Source organism: Echeneis naucrates, chromosome 13, assembly GCF_900963305.1.
Source record: "Echeneis naucrates chromosome 13, fEcheNa1.1, whole genome shotgun sequence".
NCBI lineage: Eukaryota > Metazoa > Chordata > Actinopteri > Carangiformes > Echeneidae > Echeneis > Echeneis naucrates.
The window spans coordinates 1651401-1672427 of NC_042523.1; the positions used below are offsets into that span (position 1 = coordinate 1651401).

The window sequence follows — 21027 nt, forward strand, 5'->3', positions numbered from 1 at the left end:
ATGTGTGGTTTTATTTTGAAGATTAAACCAGAGCAGGCTCGCGCCGTGTTCCAGCTCCGCGGTTGGCGGGATGCTCGCGCGTCCACTCTGAGCCCGTGCTGTTCCGGCTGAGACAGGGCGGGGTTTGTTTTGAGAGCGGACCAGCGAAAGAAGATTTAATGAGGAAGATGGCGACCGCAGGGTCTGCCGAACAGCCTGGTAGACCGGCCAGCGCTGTTGTCGGCAGGTCCCGGTCCGGTACCGGACTCGACGCTGGTTGTGGGCTAGGGTCTAAGTCCAGCCCGCCAGAAGACGAGGTGACGAAGTGCGCAGCGTGCGTAGAGGCTCAGCCGGGCGGCAGTCCACCCTGCGGACACCCGGCCTGTCCACTCTGTTATGTCCGGAGACACTCCGGCAGTGAGGAGAGGCTCCGGAGGAGAACTGACCCCGAGAGCTTCAGCAGCAAGGGGGGAAAGAAGGACTGCGACAACCGGAGAGGTCGGTGTGTTTACCGGGCAAACTACAGCTCACGTTCGCGGTGGCAGTGCGACCGCTGTGGTTGTGTTTTTATCAGTAAAGGCCTGAAAAAAACATGAATTTGACAGCAGTCAGTGAAAGTTGCAAGTTGAAATTGAGCAGCACTGGAGGCCCGCATACTGCAGTAATGTCTAACAGGTAAAACCGACCCTGGTTTAGTTCTCACAGCATAACGTTACCGCGTCTGCTGTGTCGAAATGACTTTTACTGTACTCAGTCTAAAAGCGGAATTAAAAGGTGATTTATCCTAATGGAGTTTTGTATGAATTTGCTGTAGGAAACATTTACCTACAGTAAACTTTGTCACAGGTCAATGAGGTAACTAGGGTCACGTGAACACTGAACACTGACGCTATTGATTTTAGTCGTTTTAATTTACAGGTATGAAACCTGCTCACTACAGTCAGAAAATTGGTTACTTTATAAGTTTTGGTTGGATCTGTAAGTAGACCTGATGTTGGTCTTGTACTTGTCCAGACTTGTACAACTGTAGGAGGAGCTGGTTGCCTACAATATCAGGTGATCTCTGTCGCCTTCATCTCTTCTTGGTTTTGTGTCCAGTTCACCCTATTTTCACTACAGATGCACTTTATACAAAGTGCATATATATATGTGTATATGTATATATGTATATATGTATGTATATATATATGTGTATGTATGTATATATATATATATATATATATATATATATATATATATATATATATATATATATATATATAGTTTTAGTGTTAGTTTTTTTCCCCCTTATGAGCTTATACACATGACATGGCTGTGTCTTTTCAGAATTATTCATCTTTCCTGCTCTCATCCCAAAGGCTGCTGAGGTTTTATGTGGACCCACAGGGAAACACAAGGTGAGTAAGTGAATGTCAGGTTAGTTAGAGGAGCATCATCCATTCATAACCTGACCACTCTTCAATCCATCCATGCATTCATCTACCCACGTAATGCCTATCTGTTCTTCTATAATCCACATATCATTAATTCAGCTATCTATCATCAATCTATCTGTCAACCGTCATCTGTCCTAAAAATGATTAAATAAATGATCTTAAATAATTCTATCTCTGTCATATTTTTATTCTACATCCACCTGAGACAAATACTAAGTTCAGTTTGAAAAAGTCATATTAAATCATCACAGCCTTCAATATAAGCTAACATATATTTAAGATACATGCTAAGTGTATATTTCCACAACTCAGTGTTGTTTTTTATTAAAACACAAAAACAGTGGTTGAATGAATTTGAAAAAGATTGATGTGTTTATCAGATGATCTGGTCTGTTTATATTTTGTCTGTAATGGTTCTCTTGCAGCTGTTGTTGTCTGAGAACAGAGAAGAGCTAAGGAGAAGAAACTCTCTGATCTGTATAGATGATACAGTACGACATGATGAGAAGATTGTGGCTTATTATACAATATCCAGCAAAATTTTGATCTCTCTTTTTTTTTTTTTTTTTTTTTTTTTTTTTTTTTACCTGAAGTTAGAGATTTTTTTTCTTTTCTCCTCAGGGGGTTCTGTCAGACTCAGAGAATGAGGAGCCAATCAGTAGGAGAGTCCGAAACATCTCCGCCTTCATCAGGAAAACCAAAAACTCATCAGCTGTTAATGGGTGAGCTTAAAAAGTTGCTTCATCAAGAAGAGGTTTATATATATCTATATATCTCTCTCTCTCTCTCTCTCTCTCTCTCTCTATATATATATAGGCTTCATCATCAGGCCCAATAGCTCAATATATATATATATATATATATATATATATATATATATAAACTCCAGGAGGAGTCCTTAAGATCACCACTTCTGGACGCCAAAATCCTTGTTTTCTAGTTTTTAGTGTTTAGTAACAAAATGCTGTTGAAACAGTCTGATTGCTCCACCTGTGTTTATCTTGTCCAGTGGTTCTCAGAGAAGTCAAAGCTGCACTGACCCGGTGGAGGATAGTGGAGGGAAACTGAAGGGCACCACCCAACAGGCCGCAATGGACTGGGTACAACCTCAGATGGTTACACATGTATAGGACCCATGTTCCTAGCTCCAGTGTTGTTTATTCTGTATTTGCATCTCTGCTGCTCCAACCTATCCAAAGGTGTTCAGATAGACCCCACCCATCTCACTCCCACACGACAGTTTATTTGGTGATGCAATGATAGGTCAGCATGTTGGTGATGCCCTATGCTTTATATTATGTGAAAGACATTTGAAAGGCTTCATCATCAGGCCCAATAGCTCAATATATGATAAAAGCTGGTGAATTTCATGTACTGAAGATCTTTTCACTGCCCTTGTGTTGTATCAGGTTGGTATGAGTCACAGCTACACAGAAGGAATTCTTCTCTCCTCCGAAAACAGTCGCTCCATCTCAGCTCCCATCATTGCTCCTGACCGGCGGCTTACCTGGCGAGCTGTAGTCACATCAACGTCCTCATTGCTTACTCCTCTGGTCCTCCCTCCAGCCCGGCCCGAACGCTCAGTCAGCCCTGAGAGCAATGACAGTATCTCGGAGGAGCTCAACCACTTCAAACCCATTGTGTGCTCGCCATGTACGCCACCCAAACGGCTCCCGGATGGCCGTCTGATGGAGCCCACCATCGTCAAGTCCACCCCCAGGAATCTGACCCGTGGCCTACATAAGGCCACCACCTACGAGGCCAGTCCTGCTGTCCTGCAGAAGTGGAAGCAGATTGAGCTAGATCGCCAAAGCCTGAAAGTTAACTCCAAGGCGACACTGACAAGCCCCATCACAGAGCTCCACAACAAGACTGCTGCGGGGGATGAGACCACAAAGACCTACCAGTCTGCTTCAGGAGATGGAGTTAAGTCAATCAACAGGAGGAGGCTGAAGTTTGATCCTCCATCTGGAGACATGGAAAACTTCCAGAAACAGTCTGTAACGATCCGAGTTCCTGCGATCCGCTACAGTGGTGAGGCAACTTTCAGAGGTACGGGCTTTGAGTCTTCACTTGGCACTCCTGAATCCTGCAGCGGGGGGGCATTGTTTAGTCGAAAGCAATCTTTCTCGCCGTACACCAAGAACTCTGGTTTCCAATCATGTAAAATTGTGCCAACGGACTCACAGAGTTCCAAGAAGGAATCCGACAGTAGCATCACCAACCAGTCTACCTCAAGGCGGGGCAAAAAGAGGAAGCAGAAGACCAAACACCTGGACTCAGACTGGGACTCTGACTTGAAAAGGGGCCGGCCAATCAGCCAGGAGGCCTTTGACGAGCATTATATCTGTCGGATTCAGCAGGAGCGTCAGGACCGGGTGTTTGCCTTGAAATTGCAGAGACAGTTCGACCTGGAGAACCAGACTGTCAACTGCAAGAGGAGCCCTGACAAGTACTTTTTGAGGTCTTGGATGTCCAACCAGAACCGCAGGAGGTGTGGCCTTAGGAGATCCCGACGAATCAACAAGAAGCACTAGAGAGGAGCCATCTGCTGAATCAGTACAAAGGAGGAGAAATTCATATATGCAAAGCGCCAAAAGGTGAAGTTTTCTTGAAGTATGAATGTTTCTGCACGACTGTTGTCTCAATAGCACCTGGACTTTCAGTAATTTCTTCCAGACGTTGTCTATTCACCAGCAAATCACAAACCCTGAACTAGCCAGGACAGAGGCAATGTTTTTATTTCAAGAGCAACAGAATCTGAAGGACCAGAGTAAAGTCAAACATCTCCACAGTTCAACTAAACCACATCCACCCATAGGTCTACCCAGAGACCAGACAGAAGAAACAAACTCAGTAAAACATCTGAAAACCTAATTGATGCCTGACTGACTAAAAATTAATATTCATTCAAATAAAATGATTGTTGTATAGATTAGAAATAAAGAAAGGATTTCAGGTAAGCAATCAGTTTTATCCTGCTAATATGACCAGAAACTAACGAGTTCATTGCAGCCTATGGACACAGCAAACAAATATTTATTTGCGGTAAGTTCTGTGAGGAGTTGAATGGTCAGCAAACCTTCATGTACTGGTACCAGTGGAGGAAGCAGAATCAGTTGGGCTCTAAACCTGGTCTGGTTCTAACAATGTGGTGACTATAAATGTTTGATAAATTATGAGGCCTTTTACTGATTGCATGCAGACCTTTTTTTACCATAAACCTGATTAACTGAGGATGATGGGACTTTTATTATAACCATCAAATATGTAAGCTCCTCCTAGGACGGTTACTGGTCCAAATCTGCTGCTGCCTGTCTTCCAGTCTTGAGTATTTTCAGTTTTGTTTTGTTTTTTTTTCCTTCTTCTTTTTTGTGTGTGTGTTTTTTAGGTTTCAACAACTTAAAGTGGGTGACGTTTTCTCCAAGACATCTGATGCTCGTTGGCATTGCTGTTTTTTTGTTTTTTTTTAACTGTAAGGGGGGGCAAATGTAGAGGGATGGTTCTCTCCAGGAGAGAGATCATGTCATTGGACAAGCTCTGTTGTTTTGGGGGTCAGGAATTAAGAACACAGCTGAAAGACCACAGAATGCAGGCGTCAGACCTTAAAGACAGTAGCCCTATTCACATCATTTGCTTGGTAGAGAGTCAAGGCCTCAGTTAGGCAATAAAAGTTACCAATCCAGAGCCGTGAAGCTAATGTCAGTTCAAATCAGGTGTGTAAGCCATTCAGACCAAACTGAACTTGGTTTATGATTAATACTTCAACTGCTACAGAGATTTAGCAAGAAAAACTGAGTCAGACCGAAACTAACAATTTCCATGATCAGTTAATTTTCTGACTGATGTCTCTTATTCATCTTTTTTCCAAGCAGTATCAAAAACCCAAAATATTAAATGTACAGCAGACAGATCAAAAAGGCTAAACAGTAGTGTCAGAGTATAATGATGTTTATTGTTGATCAATAATTGACTTAACTAGGTAGGTCTAATATTGGAAGTATTTAATCAAGATTTAAGCATCATAAAGTTTTGTACTGCAAAATGGAGGAAAAGGCACTGAAAATAGTGTTTTTAGTGAGTTCTGCAAATGCTAACAGACTATATCTAACTCATACTAAAAAACGCTCAAAAGGCAAAATGGAAAGTCATTTGTTTTTTGTGTGTCACATTTGTTTAGCGTGCTATTTCCAGGTGTTTAAGGCTTTTTGGCTTCTCCAAAAAATGGCCAATTTTTTTTTTTATCTGTTAAAACCACAAGCATTGGTGAAATTAAAGTATAAAAGTCGGCAGGAAAATGTTGGTGACTTTGACTTAATTCATTAAACAACATGCACACAGGAAAAATGACTAAGATATGACTTGTGAATTTATTTTACTAGGGAATTAAATGCGTAAAACAATAGGGTTGTGTGCAACTAATGGGTCAGGGTTAACCCTGTTGAAATGTTCCTACATTGTTCCAAAGTAAAATCAATAGGGATTGAACCTGTCACCTGTTGATAATGATTTCTTGACATTCCAGATACATTTTTGTTTTGTTTTTGCAGTCATTACCCTATTGGAGCAGCTATGAGCTGATTGATTTTGTCACTATGATGTAACTATCGGTTTGAGTTGTTGCTTTCTGAAATGTGCAGAAACCACTGGAGTTAATGTCCTCTAAGCAGCCACATTTTTCTGAGTGAGTGAATGTTAATTATGAATCTCTGAAAGTTGCGGAGTATTTGTTGTATTTCTGATGGAGCTGAAGGGCTTTTTTTTATACTGATGCCACACAAGCTTTACTGTGTACAACACTGATATGCACATTTTATAAAGTTTTATGAAAGCTTTCATTCTTGAGTTGATACAGTCCGACAGCAGCGTTGGTGAGCCAGTTAATGCTGAGTGCCAAATGACCAGAAGAGTGTCTCTTCGACCATGGTAACAGTTTTGAGATGAGAGAGATGTTGAGAAAAGTAAAAGACCTCAGACAACTTTGTCCTGTTCTCTTTAACGTGCGTGTGTGTGTGAGCCTGCGTGTGTGAGAGTGATACTCGGTATTAAGTATTTCAGTTACCCTGAAAAATGTGCAAAACCTAAACATCGCAATAAAGCACTTATAATGGAAAGCACCTACATTTCGAAAAACTTCTGAAATATCGCAAAAAAAGGTTCCACGCTTTCATGAGCTGGTGTTGCAGACGTGTCAATACAGACGCATATCGCAAAAGTGTATTGGAAACACATTTTCACATTTACATCTCCTTGGGCATGACGTATGGGATCACGAGACAAATTCATGACACATCAGTGCTCCAAAACCTTGAAAATGCAACATTTTTCCACGAATCTTTCTCGAAGGAGTCTCACAGGAGGAGACTTTACGAGATTTGTGTGATATCGCGAGACTATAGTTTACAATAATTGCGGTTCATTCGCAAACAAGTTCTCAATGGATACATTTTCAATTCATCTTCAGCACCTTAATCTTTTTGGAATAAAATCACAAGTGTTACGAGGACAAGACAGAGTAGTCATTGTTGCAGTCGGAGCTGCTGTCAGAGATCAACTGGTGGAAGAGAAGCGGGAGAGACTAAAGTTACATCTGACTTTACGCTGACATCTTACTGTCATGTCGTTGGTTGTAATTAAAGACTACCAAGGTCACGGTACAGCATCATGCGTCTTTAATTCTTCTAAGACTTCTAAGACTTCGCTTGCTGCTCCCGTAGCCTCGCGAACGCGTTAGACGTCGTTGGTCATTCAAATTGTGCCGAAAGCCAATCAGATTCGTCCAGGTCACAGGTGCGTGTTTGTAGCGGAGGGGAAGATGGCTGCTGTGAGGAACGGCAAGAGTGGACTGCTGGAGAAAGTAAGCTTACATGTTTCGCTGTCAGCGTTCTATATAAACTCTGGTTCGTATTTTATGCATTTTTCATGATTTTCATGGAGTGTTGGCTCTGGGCACGTAGCGTTCAGTCAGAATGGGAGCTGCTGTTAGCGAGCTAGGCTAACGCTAACAGGGTAAAATTAAAATCACTTTGAATAAAAATGATTTTGCACAGAAATTGCCAATAGATGATAATGAGGAAAATCTGATATACAGTTTGGAATGGATAAAAGAGTCCGTTTGAGTTTAAACTGTAACGGTTCTTCGGTTTCCTGTTTCCATACGGTTAGACTGCTCGACGTGCTAAACCAAACTTCCTAAAGAAAATTATTGATTGAATTTTATTTAGCTATCAAAACCAAAACAGACTCATTTTGAGACCACAGAACATGGTTGGTATTTCAAAGAGTCTTGGATTAACTCACCGGCCACAGTTTGGGATCGTAACTAAAAGATTTGCGAACAAATGCAGTATGTTTTTACTTCCTCTTCATAAATTAGGCAGAATCCCTCCGCTGATAAGTCCGACTCAAACTGATGCATTTTGTCCCCTTCGCCCATCATCCCTATCTGAACCTGCAGACGTTGTGTTGATCACATTCAGTGACAGTCGGGCCGTCCTCTCTCTGATGTTATACCTCAGTGCTAATGTTTCGATTGTATGGACAATTTGACAGAGGTGTTTATTCAGCTGAAAGGTCTTTGTGGAGGAAGTTGTTTGACCTCCTTCTATGCGGTGTAAAATTTAGCTTTACATCAGACTACACTGATTTGATCTGGGTGGATCAGACTTTTTTTGCAACACAAGGATAATTCATCATTACTATCCACTTCTGTCCTCAGTTTTCACCACCTGTTTTCTGACTTTCAAAAGCTACATGACCTAATAGGTCAAACATTCGTATTGTGTAATGTGACAGTAGCTGGGTGCCATTTTCAGCAGAGAAATCTGGATTTACTTCATCAGGCTGATCAAAGTCAGAGCTGATCATTAAATTGAGGAATGAGGCACTTTGTTTGAAGAGCAACAATAACTTGATGAATCTATCTTAAGTATTACTAAGAACAGAAATTAATTAATTTAGTCATTCAAATTTCTTTGATACCTAAAGTCACAACAAAAACAATCAGGCTGATATTGGTGGTAATTATGTCTTGATTTTATGTCTTTAGTGGAGGATTGATGAGAAACCAGTGAAGATCGATAAATGGGATGGAGCTGCAGTGAAAAACTCCCTGGATGATGCAGCTAAAAAGGTTTGATCTTCAGCCACTGCAGGTGCTGAACGTTCAGGGACTTAGAGCCATCTAGTGGTAAGGTTGTAGGTCTCCTCTGATCATCTGTGTATTTATGTCTTTAAACTTTAAAGACAGTTTACTCCTACACCGACCTCCTGAGCTCTGCTCTCTCCTGTCAAGAGCAGGTTGTTTAGGTTGTCGATGATCTGCAGACAGTGATGACTAGAGATGTTGTTCTGAACCAACTTGCATTTTAATTTACCTCCCCCTCCCCAGGTGCTGCTGGAGAAGTATGGGTATGTGGAGAACTTCCGGCTGGTAGATGGTCGTCTGTTGATCTGTACTGTTTCTTGTCTGTTCGCCATGTTGGCTCTGGTCTGGGACTACCTGCACCCATTCCCTGAATCCAGACCGGTTCTCGCCTGCTGTGTGATCTCATATCCTTCAAAAGCACCAAAAAAAATGGGCGTTCACCTGTGTTCACTCTGATCCTGAACCAGGTCAGACTCAGACTGTAGGGGACTGTTACAGGATGTGGATCACTTTCCTTAACTAAGATCAGATCTTTATGTAAGTTAAAATGACAAAAATAAAAACAGAAGCTCATTGGACTCAGTCATTGAAACCAGACTGATGCTTGTTTTTTCATAGACACATCAACTTTGACAACACTCGCACACTTAGATAAACATCATCTGATGTGAACCAGGCCCTACAACAAAGACCTCAGAAACTGTGGATGAAGATATAACGACTGGGGCTACCAGAGTTCAAATCTTTATCAGTCAGTCTTTGAAGCTACTTTCTATTTAATAGTCCATGTGTAAGTCCCGCTAAAATTACTTCCAACAGCTCAAGACTGATCAATGGTGTGATCTCTGTTTGTTGCATGCAGTTTGATGTGCCCTCCATCTTCTTTAACTAAGCCTCCATCACATACTTCATCATGATGGGCATCCTGACTCTGTACACCTCCTACAAGGAGAAGAACATTTTCCTGGTAGCCCTACAGAAAGATCCAGCTGGCATGGATCCAGACCACATCTGGCAGCTCTCCTCCTCTCTCAAACGGTTGGTCTCTAGCCATGTGACTTTTGCCTTCTGTCACTGTTGATTATCCACTGGTCCTGCCACACTTTGAAAATTAATTGGCACAGACAGGCAGTGTTGACACATTAACAGATATTTTTTTAGACACTTTAGAAACTGAGTCTTCTGTACTAACCCACGCAGTGGGTGTGGCGATTCTTTCCTCCATAGACACTTCTCTTCTGTTCACATGTACAGCTGAAACTAGTTTAGGCTTTGTGTTTGGACATGTTGCCAAACAAATATTGTGACTATAAAATGAGCGTAGCAGCGGCTGGAAATCACGACCGTTGGTTTGCATGTTGAATGAATGGACCACATTTCATGAACAGAAAAACCAAGTGACAAGTCCTGTTACCTGCAGCCAGTGTTGTAGCAGATTAGCTACTGTCGTCCCTTGTATATGGTATATAAACATGTGAGCCTAAGCAATCTTTCTATGTACATTCTTTTTTGTATTCAGTCAGAATCGTGTTTATTGTTTTAGACATTTGATGACTTGTGAGTCCATGGAGAGCAGTGACCTGTGGGTGATAATCCGGTGTCTGTTTTCAGGTTTGATGATCAGTACACCCTGAGAATTTCCTTCACTGATGGGAAGTTGAAGAACTGGAGGGAAACAGAGTTCACCATGTCTGTGTCAACTTTCTTTGATGACAATGGGACGCTGGTGATGGACCAATTTGAGAAGTGTGTGTCCAAACTCCATGACACACTGGCCACTGACAAGAAGACCAAATAAGCCAGGAAGCAGCCCGTCCAACCACAGCTGTAGTTTGTTTTTGATACTGAGGGGAAGGTCAGAGTGTTTTCCTCCTTAACTTACTTTACTGGTTCAGTTTTTGCAAATATCCTGCAGAGAGGTGCTAATCACACCCAGTTACACAGCAGCTCTCTCAAGCTCAGTTTAATCCACCACCTCTTTTATTTCAGATCAGGGTGATATTGATATGAGACCACGATGTGACCATGTATTCATCACATCACATCACAATGTGACTGCATGTGTTCAAGGTGCTCAGTTGTGGAATTCCTTTGGAACAAGTCAGAAAACTAATACAGTTCACCAAGTGATCAGGACCTATAATGCCAGTGTGTTTTTTGAAAAATAAATGTAATCTCAGTGTTTTTAATTCTGACTCGGCTCATTCACCATGTCCACATTAATGCTGATTCACTCCTCAGAGCTGAAAGTGTCTGTACTGTGTACTGTTGCAGAAGTGAAATCTGAACAGCTCAGTGGTCGTCAGAGCTTTGTCTCCACTGCCTTTCCCTCGCCAGCGTTTTCTCTTAAGTTCAATAATCATTATTAAATTAAAAAGACAACTTAACCAAACCAGGACGTTATGAATATTAACCTCTGTTTGTCCGTCTAGAAACCTTGTTGGATCTGCTGGATGGCATGTGCTATTTCTCCAGCTATGTACTGGTCTCTAATGGTTTGTCCCTCACATCATCAACAGTCTCAGTAAGGTTTGTGTTTGAGCTGGGCAGTGACACGTCAGGTACATCCAGCAGCTTGGTTGGTTCGTGTCTCAATAGTTAACTGCACAAGAAATACTGACAACCACCTGAAAAGCTGAAAACATTTTATTAGTTTTATTACTCAGCAGGTTCAATTATATTTCAAATCAAAATTCAAAAAAACGAGCCCAGCTCCTTCCAAATAAAGTACATTTTTCAATCACAATGCTGTAAGTCACTGCAGGTGACCACACCACCTCACCACTTAAAATCAAAGGTGAAGCACAAAGAGCGTCACTGGTTGCCGTCGAAGTCCAAGTAGCGTAGTTGGTTGCCTTGAGATCCATGGCGACTCGTCTTTAAAAGATGACCTCACATGGCGTCTCAAAAAGTGCTCCGCACAGTTTACTCCGACTCCAGAGAGGTACCTGGCGCTTAGTCCGTATAGCAGCAGTTTATAAACCAAAAGTTAAACGGTAGTTAGTCCATCGGGTTTTCACTGCTGCTACGAACAACCCGGACGAAAGAGAAAAATGGCGATCGATCGTCAGCTGATCCTTACCACTGGCCGTCATCCACTCCTTAAGGCCCATTTATACTCAACATTAAATACACATACGGATACGCTTGGAGCCTTTTTTTCCGTATTTCTGCACATTTCCATATGGCTTATGGATACGGAGCAGTACCACCGGAAACCGTGGGGGCATTGTTGCTGTCACTACCTGATATGTCACCGAGCTCCAGTCACGAAGAAGAAATAACAATGGCGGAACTTTTCGAAGAGAGGTTGTATGATTTGGTGAGGAACTTTAAGCACATATATGATATAACTTTGCCCGGAAACCGGGATAAACAATACCTCTTCCACAGTCGCCATGTTTGTAATTGTTGTCATAAACCTTGAACTCTGAGCTGCCCCCTGGTGGATATATTGGTTAATATCCAGGCCAACGTAAATGACGTATAGTACGTGAGCAGTAACGGTAACATCGTTTGAATCATTCATTCATTCACGCCCTCTCAAGGATGACGTGTCACTGGGCTTCAGGCTGGTGAGCAGTAAACCCAGGAAATCCCTCCTACCATTCACAAACATTTATATATCTTCTTTTTTGAATTTCAAGAGTGACTCTTTGTTTTTTTGTTGTTTTTGTTTGTTTTTTTTCCTGAGAAAAGACTGAAAGAATAACTGATTTCATTTAATATCACTCTCCCTTGGTTTTGGACTTTTGACTGGAGAATGGACAGTTTTGTATGGACTTTTCATTATTTTTTGTTATTGTGAAATATAAATGTGGACAAAAAGTAAAAAAAATGGTATTGGTTGATTCAATTTTATTTAAGGTTGTGTAAGTGTTTGTATATTTGTGCATCCTTTGTGTTGGGTTTTCCTGGAGTTGACTAACTGCAGATTTTACAGGTTACCCCTGACTGGCACCCCAGAGAAAGAATAGAATAATATAAATTAAATTAGTTGCTCCACAAACCATCACAAGTTAATGACACAGCAAATGGAAAAAGTAAAAAAGAAACTCTTCAGTTTGTCTGAATAAAATATAATATTTGTACCGTCTGAAATCACAGCTAGTATCGTTAGCATGTACAGGTCTGTGATGTTGCTACATGTGGAAGTTCAGAAGAGACTGGGTGAGTCTTCATGTTCATCATAGAAGGAAATGCTGTTGATGTCTGGCAGTCAGACTTTTATTTTCAATATTTTGCATGAGATTCCACCGCTTCCAGCTGACCTGTATATGGCGTCACCGCATGCAGTGCCATCAGTCACCTAGCAGGTTGGGCTGATTACATGACCAAACACTAGTGATTGGAAACAGCTTATGCTTCACTAACTCGGGTTTATGAGTTACTTACCAAAGTGAATTGATCTTTTGAGTCAGTGCGCAAACAAGCGCCACCCTGTCCCAGACTCACACAATTCATTCCATACATTAACCTTTTCTTATCTGCAATAATCCAGATTCGTATGCATATGTGGCAAAAAATGTATTCAATTAACAGGAAGCTGAAATGGCAGAACTCAGAAAGGAATTTTTTTATTTCACTTGCTAATTACCTTTGCAAGACAAACATAAGTGATTTAATTTGAGTGTTTCTGTGTGTGAAAGGATGTTGACGTGGCCTGGCTAGGGGATATTGTTTATTTTTAAATGTGCCACTGGTGGTCGTGCTCTGTGTTACCTTGTGTGCTGTCTCTGCTATTCACCTAATTAATCTCTTCCTATGGTCCCTCTCCTCTCCTCTTCTGTCATGTGTACTTCATGTCTAGTTACTCTCTGCCAACTTTTATGATAGCACTTCTTGTTATAGATGCAGGATGATGGTAGAAATGGAGATGAGAATAAGTGAGTTACAGTCACGGCTCTGCACCTTAGCTAGCACAGCTTATGCTAGTGTAGCTAGAATTCGGTGAAATCTGCTGCTCGCATTAATAAAGCTGTGGTGTTATTTGTGGAAAAAGTTGAGCAGGCAAACTGGTTGATAGAGAGTGGGATCACTGTGAACGGGCTGTTTGAACAAGTGCTGCCGCTGACACAGCCAGTGATTAAAATAATGCTGTCAAACATGCCGCTGTTCATCGGCTATGAATTCCTGATGAAAAACTGTCCTGGCATGGCAAGGTGGTCTCACCGATCAAACACCATTGTTGAGACACGTCATGTCTCACCGCAGGCAGCTCCTTCTGAACAAGTCAGAAGAATTTAATTATAAGTTTATTGTGTGGGTGGATGGGTTTGACTACACTTTGTTACTCTGCTGGGCCCAGCCGGAGGAGACGGAGGTTTGAATTTAATATCATCCTAATGACAGACTCTCTCCGAGTGGGGACATTAAACGTGAATGGGGCCAGAGTAGCAGGGAAGAGGATGCTAGTGTTCAGCACAGCACGGATGAAATGCATTGATGCACTATTTTTACAATAAATTCACAGTGATGAGAACAACGAGGCAGACTGAAAGAGACCTCTACCACACCTCCCTCAGTGGCAGAGTTGGCTTCCTGTTCCTCAGAACCTTCACTCCATCATAACTGGAGGTGGCGCATGTAGTGAAGGGGAGGTGTGTCCTGGCCAAAGCCTGTTTTGAGAAACACAATCTTGTGTTTATCAACATCAATTTTCCAAACAATGGCACAGGAAGAAAGAGCTTCCTAGAAAAACCAACTCTAGGTTGAACCACTGTGGGCTGGAAGATTATTTGATCTTGGGTGGGGATTTTAACTGCACTCAGGATGAGATTTTAGGTCACAACCACACAGAGCCAGCCTCCCGACACATTCTGAGACAGCTGGTCTATTCTCATGGCCTGGTGGATGTGTGGAGAAGGATGCACACAGACTGTAGACAACACACGTGGTTCCAGTCTCTTTAGCTAGGCTTGACAGGTTTTACAGTTTTAAGCATCATTTTAATGTTTTTAAGAGTTGTGAAATTACAACAGCTTTTTTTACTGATCACGCTTTGGTTTTATGTTGTGTTAGTATTAAAAATATTTTGCCAAGGAGTGCCTACTGGCATTTTAACTAAGTTTTAGTATTTGATGAAGGTTTTAGGGAAGCCCTAAGCTACTTTTGGACTGGTTTTAGACAGGAAAAATAAAATTTGACATTCCTAAGGCCGCAGTGAGACCACAGTAAAACTGAGATAAAACTCTTTTGTCAACACCCTCAATGTCTCTCAATGATCTATCGAAGACCTAGAGACTGTGATATTGAAACTTGAAAAAATGAGCAGTTCCACAGGAAATTGAGGATGTAATGAAATCCTCAAGTCCAAAAAAATTACCTTAGACAACATGTTAGACACTAGAGCACAGAGTGCATTGTTCCAATCCCGGGTGCATAACATCTGAGAGATGGATGCTCCCTCTAGCTTCTTTTTTGTCTGGAAAAAAAGTTTGGACAGACTAAGGCAATCCGGTCCTTGCTCTCGGACACAGGGCAGGAACTTACTGAACCTGGCCAGATAAGAAGGCGTGTTGTGGGGTTTTACTCATCCCTGTGAGTATGAGGAAGATGGGGAACTGTTTGAGAGGTTCTATGGGGAGCTACCAACTCACAGCTGGACCAACAGCTAACGGAGCTGCATACCGCTCTACAGAACACGCAGGGACGGAGGGCCCCTGGCGTTGATGGGCTGACTGTAGAGTTTTACAAAGCTTCCTGGAGCATCCTTGCAATGTCTACCTAATTCGCAATGTTTTGATGAGGTCTCTAGCTCAAGGGGCATTGATATTGGCCTCATTTCGCTATACCAGGAAATGGCGTTTGACCGCGTTGAACACAGTTTCCTCTGGAAAACCATGGAGAGGTTTGGGTTCAGCGCTGACTTCATTGACTGCTCCCTCAAATGTCTTACAGACCCACCACCTGGGTTATTTGTCCGGATCCAAGAGAAAATGGTGAATATTTTTGGGACGGGCTGCATTGGGTGCCAAAGGGAGTGCTGTTTTTACCCAGAGAGGAGGGGGGACAGGGCCTCATCCAATTGGCCAGCAGGACTGCCACCTTGAGGTTGCAGTTTGTTTAAAGGTTTTTAACAGGACCGTCAGACCTGGTGTGGAGATGAGTGGCCAACTGCTTATTCAGATGTGTGAGTAACATGGGACTGGACACTGCTTTGTTTTTAACTGATTCAAAATGTTTAAAGTTAAATGGACTTCCTCAATTTTATCAGAGCACTTTTAAGTCGTGGGCCCTTTTTAAAAGCTGTTTAAAGAAAAGCTATGAGTTTTGAGACTCATAGTCTTTTTAACTGTTTTTTATGAGTTTATTCCCCCCTCTCTTCCAAATTGCCCCATCATCTGCAAAAACAGAAAATCCCATCCCCTTCTTCAAACTCAAGAAAACATAATTTATCAAGGTAGAAAATAACAACAGACTTACAATACTGCCTTGAGGCATTCCATTTTCTACAATAAAATTATTTAGAAAAACTCTTTCCTATGCCTACTGGGATTGTCCTGGAAAATAAAAAGTCCTTGATCCACCTAGACATCAGGCCAGTAACCCCCAATTTGTCCAATTTAATTAACAGTTCTTTCCGCATCATATCATATTCTTTTTCTATATCGAAAAGACTAAGGAAGTAAGTCAGCAGTAACAACACCCGACTTCTCCAGTCGGAGTTCACAAAGATTAACGTGTATAAGTATGCTAGAATGATGTCAGACACTGTAGTTTTCTCCGGCCCCCTCCCCAAAATTACATTGTGGTGAAACTTGGTGAGACATCAGGAGCAAGGACTCCCTAATGACTGATCCTATGCAGGTGTGGCAGATGGGAAGGGCAGAGAGGAGGGTGGGGAGCAACACAGACAGCCGGTAGGCCGGTAGGATGTAGTTTGCGGTGATCAAGAGCTGCTGGTGACGAAGGCAAGTAGCCAGGGGGGTTGAGCATACGGTGCTGTGAAAAAGTATTTGCCTCCTTACCAATTTCTTACTTTTTTACACCTTTGTCACTCTTAGCCATTTCAGATCAAGCAAATGTAAATATAAGTTTATAAGATAACTCACACGTAAACACAAAATGCAGTTTTAAGTGCTGATTTTATTTATTAAGGGAAAAAAAAAGCCATCTGAACCTACATGGTCCATGTGAAAAAGTAATTGCCCATTAAATCTAATAACTGGTTGAACCACCCTTAGCAGCAACAACTGCAGTCAAGCGTTTGTGATAACTGGCAATGAGAATTTCACATCGCTGTGGAGGAATTTTGGCCCACTCTTCTTTGCAGAATTGTTTTAAATCAGGCACATTGGAGCGTTTCCGAGCATGAACCACCTTTTTAAAGTTATGCCACAGCATCTCAATTGGGTTCAGGTCTGGACTTTGACTAGGCCACTCCAACCCAACTCCAAGGCCCTCATTTAGTTTTTTTTAAGCCTTTCAGAAGTGGACTTGCTAGTGTGCTTTGGATCATTGTCCTGCTACAGGACTCAAGTGCTCTTCAGCTTGAGGTCACGAACTGATGGCCGGACATTCTCCTTCAGGATTTGTTGGTAGAGAGCAGAGTTCATGGTTCCTTCAATCACAACAAGTCGTCCAGGTCCTGAAGCAGCAAAGCAGCCCCAAACCATGACACTACCACCCCCATGTTTCACTGTTGGCATGATGTTCTTTCAAATGCTGTTTCATTTTATGCCAGATGTAACAGGATGCACTCCTTCCAAAAAGTTAAACTTTTGTTTTATCAGTCCACCGAATATTTTCCCAAAAGTTTTGGGGATCATCAAGATGTATTTTGGCAAATGTGAGACGAGCCTTTATGTTATTTTTAGTTAGCAGTGGCTTTCTGAGGCAAGTGAGGCCTGCAGTTGTTTAGATGTTCTGGGTTCCTTTGTGACCTCTTGGATCAGTCATTGCTGTGCTCTTGGGGTAATTTTTGTAGGCCGGCCACTCCTGGGAAGATTCACCACTGTACCATGCTTTCTCCATTTGTGGATAATGGCTCTCACCGTGGGTCACTGGTGTCCCAAAGATTTAGAAATGGCTTTGTAACCTTTTCCAGAGTGAGACATGTCAATTACTTTTCTTTATATCTGCTCCTGAATTTCTTTGGATCATGGTATGATGTCTTGGGTTCAATATGGCCCACTTCACCTTGTCAGACAGGTTCTATTTAAGTGATCTCTTGATTTGAAAGGTCTGGCAGCAATCAGGTCTGGGTGTGGCTATGAAATTGAACTCAGCTTTCCACAAAAATATAATTAATCACAGTTACCTCATCATTTAATAAGGGGGGGGCAATTGCTTTTTCACACATGATCACGTTGGTTTGGATACTATTTTACTCTTAACAAATAAAATCATCACAGAAAAACTGCATTTTATGTTACTTGTGTTATCTTTGTCTAATATTTAAATTAGTTGAAACTGAGTGTGACACACATGCAAAAAAGTAAGAAATAAGGAAGGGGACAAATACTTTTTCACAGCACTGTATGCGCTAGGAGGGGAGGCTGGGGTCTCCTGTAGCTAAACCAGGGCTTACTGTAGAGAGCGCTGGGATGCCAATGCTCCCTGTGCTGAACCCACGGCCTGCTGCAACTCTACTGTCGGCTGTGACACAGACATTGCATGTCATCATTTAACTGGCTTTCGAGGTAATGTCCCAGAAACTATGTGGGCTATATAGACAACTTATACTTTTACTATACTATACTTTTTGGGGGAGACCTGATCTGATTAGGAGTGATGGCGTCCATCCCACCGTGGGTGGTAGTAATTTCATATCTAGGAATATGACCAAGTTTGTTAGGAAACAAAAAACCCTGAAAATTCCGAGTTGAGACCAGGAGGCAGAACCGCAGTTTAACACACTCCTCTGCGCCTCAGTCAGAGCAGTTCCCTGCCGAGAATAGAATAGAGTCTTTGTCTATGTCTCGGTCTATAGAAACTGTGTCTGTCCCCGGACCACCTAAATTTAGAAAAGTTACTAAACCCAAATTAAACAGAAGAGGAGCTAAAAACAAAAACTTAACTGAAATCAAAACAGCTACAAATTCGGTCTCAAATAACACTGCAGTCAAATGTGGACTTTTGAATATTCGATCACTACCATCTGTTACGACCTCTCTGACAGACTGGCTCAAATGAGGGTGCAACATATGAAAAGAGACACTCCACACAACAATTATCAATTGTCAAAATCATTTATTGCAAATAAGTTAAAGAAAAGCAAAGTAACCAAAAAAAAAAAAAAAAAAAACAGGATGGGGAACTCAGCGGAAATAAACATAAGGAGGAGAATCGCTGGGCCATTGCACCCCGCTATCCCCTCTAACCTATCAAAAATAGAGAAAAAGGAAACTGAACCCAAATGACAAAAGAAAACCGAAAACTGAACTAGTGAAACTCCTACCAACCAACCTAAACTAAAATAACAAACAAGGTAACAAACGAATACCCAGCACCAAAACAAAAAGTGTGCTCTTGGGCAGTGGCTCAAAAAGGTAAGAGAGAGAGAAAATCCTTCCCTCTCCTTAAGAAGATCGGTTAATTGGGATTGCCATCAGGTGTGCCTGTAACAGAAGCAAAAGGTGAAGGAAACAGGGAGAAAATACTATTAACACTGTCCCCTTGTGGGGCCCCCCCAAAACATCACCAAAATCCCTTCTAGTCAATGATCTCATTGCTGATCATCATATTGATTTATTTTGTATAACTGAAACGTGGCTGCAGCAGGATCAGTATGTTAGTCTGAATAAAGTTACGCCCCCCACTCATGTTAATTTCCATATCCCTCCGACCACAGATCTAGGAGGGGGGGGGGTGGCTTCGATATTTCAATTATTAATCAACCCTAGACCAAAATCTGGCTGCAGGTCTTTTGAAAGCCTCACTCTTAGTCTTTCCCACGCAGACTGGAAAGGTGAAAAATCAGTTCTGTTAGTTACAGTGTACCGTCCACCTGGGCCGTACTCAGAATTCCTATCAGAGTTTTCTGAGTTTATATCAGAGTTAGTACTCAGTACAGATAAAATCATTATACTGGGAGATTTCAATATACATGTTGATGTAGAAAGTAACAGCCTTAGTTCTGGGTTTCTTTCCCTACTGGACTCAATTGGCTTTTCCCAGCATGTGAATGAACCCACTCACTGCTTCAATCATATCCTTGATCTTGTTCTAACATATGGCATTGAAATTGACAAGCTAACAATCTTTCCTCAAAACTCTCTCTTGCCTGACCATTACCTCATTACATTTGAGTTTACTTTAATTGCCTCCACAGCATGAAGGAATAAAGACGTTTATTTGAAGATGCTGTGGTTAAATTTAAAGAGAGTATTCGGTCATGTCCAACAATCCCATATCTAAATTCAAATGAGGATTTCTCCCATACGCAGGTTGATGACCTTGTGATTAGCACTATGGCCACACTGGGTTCAAATCTTGATGATGCCGCCCCTCTCAAAAAGAAAGTAATCAAACAGAGGAGGCTGGCTCCATGGTATAATTTCCAAGTTTGTGCCTTACAGCAGACATCAAGGAAATTAGAAAGAAATTGGCGTTCCAGTAAGTCAGAAGAGTCTCACAGAGCCTGGAAGGCAGCCTAAAAACATATAAAAAAGCTCTCCGCAGTGCTAGAAGTTCATACTACTTAGCACTCTTAGAAGAAAACACGAACAACCCCAGGTTTCTCTTCAGCACTGTAGCCAGGCTGACAGAGAGCCATAGCTCAGTTTAACCAGTGATCCCCTTAGCTCTAAGCACTGATGATTTTATGGACTTTTTTACAGATAAAATTCTCATGATCAGAGAAAGAATTTATCAGCTCTTACCTACATTAGACACTAATATTCTACTGAATACAGCAACTCCTGAATCAACTGCAACACCTATTGTACATCTGGAATCATTCCAATCTCTCAAATCTCTCATCAAATCAAATCAGATTTATTTGTATAGCGCCAAATCATAACAAAGTTACATCAAGGCACTTTACATATAAAGCAGGTCTAGACCAAACTCTTTATAAATTTATTCAAAGAGACCCAACAGATCCCCCGATGAGCAAGCACTTGGCAACAGTGGTAAGGAAAAACTTTCTTTAAGAGGCAGAAACCTTGAGCAGAACCAGGCTCGGGGGCGGCCATCTGCCTTGACCGATTGGGTTGAGAATGGGAGAAAGAGAAAGAGAGGCACGGGTGGGGGGGGTGAGAGCAGGAGAGGGGGATATTCAAAACAGGTGTAGGCAGGAACATGATGCTGCATGAAGTTTATGGAGATGAGCTGTAGTATGGAATTCATGAAGATAAGGGAGCAGCAGCTGTTGCAGGAACATGAGTACTAACCCATCTCTTCTGTTTCACTTGCTCTTCATTGGCTGCCGGTAAAATCAGAATAGAATTTAAAAGCCAGGCAGGCAGATCTTTCAGTTACCAGGCCCCTCTTCTACGGAACCAACTTCCAGTATCAGTC

The 21027-nt window shown here is 41.8% G+C and overlaps 2 protein-coding genes across 3 annotated transcripts; both read left to right on the top strand.

The window, feature by feature from the left end:
- The first annotated feature begins 102 nt into the window (after positions 1-102).
- rnf169 (ring finger protein 169) lies at positions 103-6381 on the top strand. Of its 2 annotated transcripts, XM_029517909.1 has the most exons (6): positions 103-477; positions 1306-1376; positions 1841-1927; positions 2037-2137; positions 2425-2515; positions 2825-6381. In XM_029517909.1, exons 1-6 carry the CDS (start codon positions 159-161, stop codon positions 3950-3952), a joined length of 1797 nt encoding a protein of 598 aa, XP_029373769.1. In that variant the 5' UTR covers positions 103-158; the 3' UTR covers positions 3953-6381. The 2 variants fall into 2 exon arrangements, with proteins under 2 accessions (XP_029373769.1, XP_029373770.1); XM_029517910.1 differs by lacking the exon at positions 1841-1927.
- A 790-nt stretch (positions 6382-7171) lies between these two features.
- On the top strand, positions 7172-10965 carry spcs2 (signal peptidase complex subunit 2). The gene is made up of 5 exons (XM_029517925.1): positions 7172-7272; positions 8464-8547; positions 8806-8966; positions 9466-9600; positions 10174-10965. Exons 1-5 carry the CDS (start codon positions 7231-7233, stop codon positions 10358-10360), a joined length of 609 nt encoding a protein of 202 aa, XP_029373785.1. The 5' UTR covers positions 7172-7230; the 3' UTR covers positions 10361-10965.
- Positions 10966-21027: the final 10062 nt, after the last annotated feature.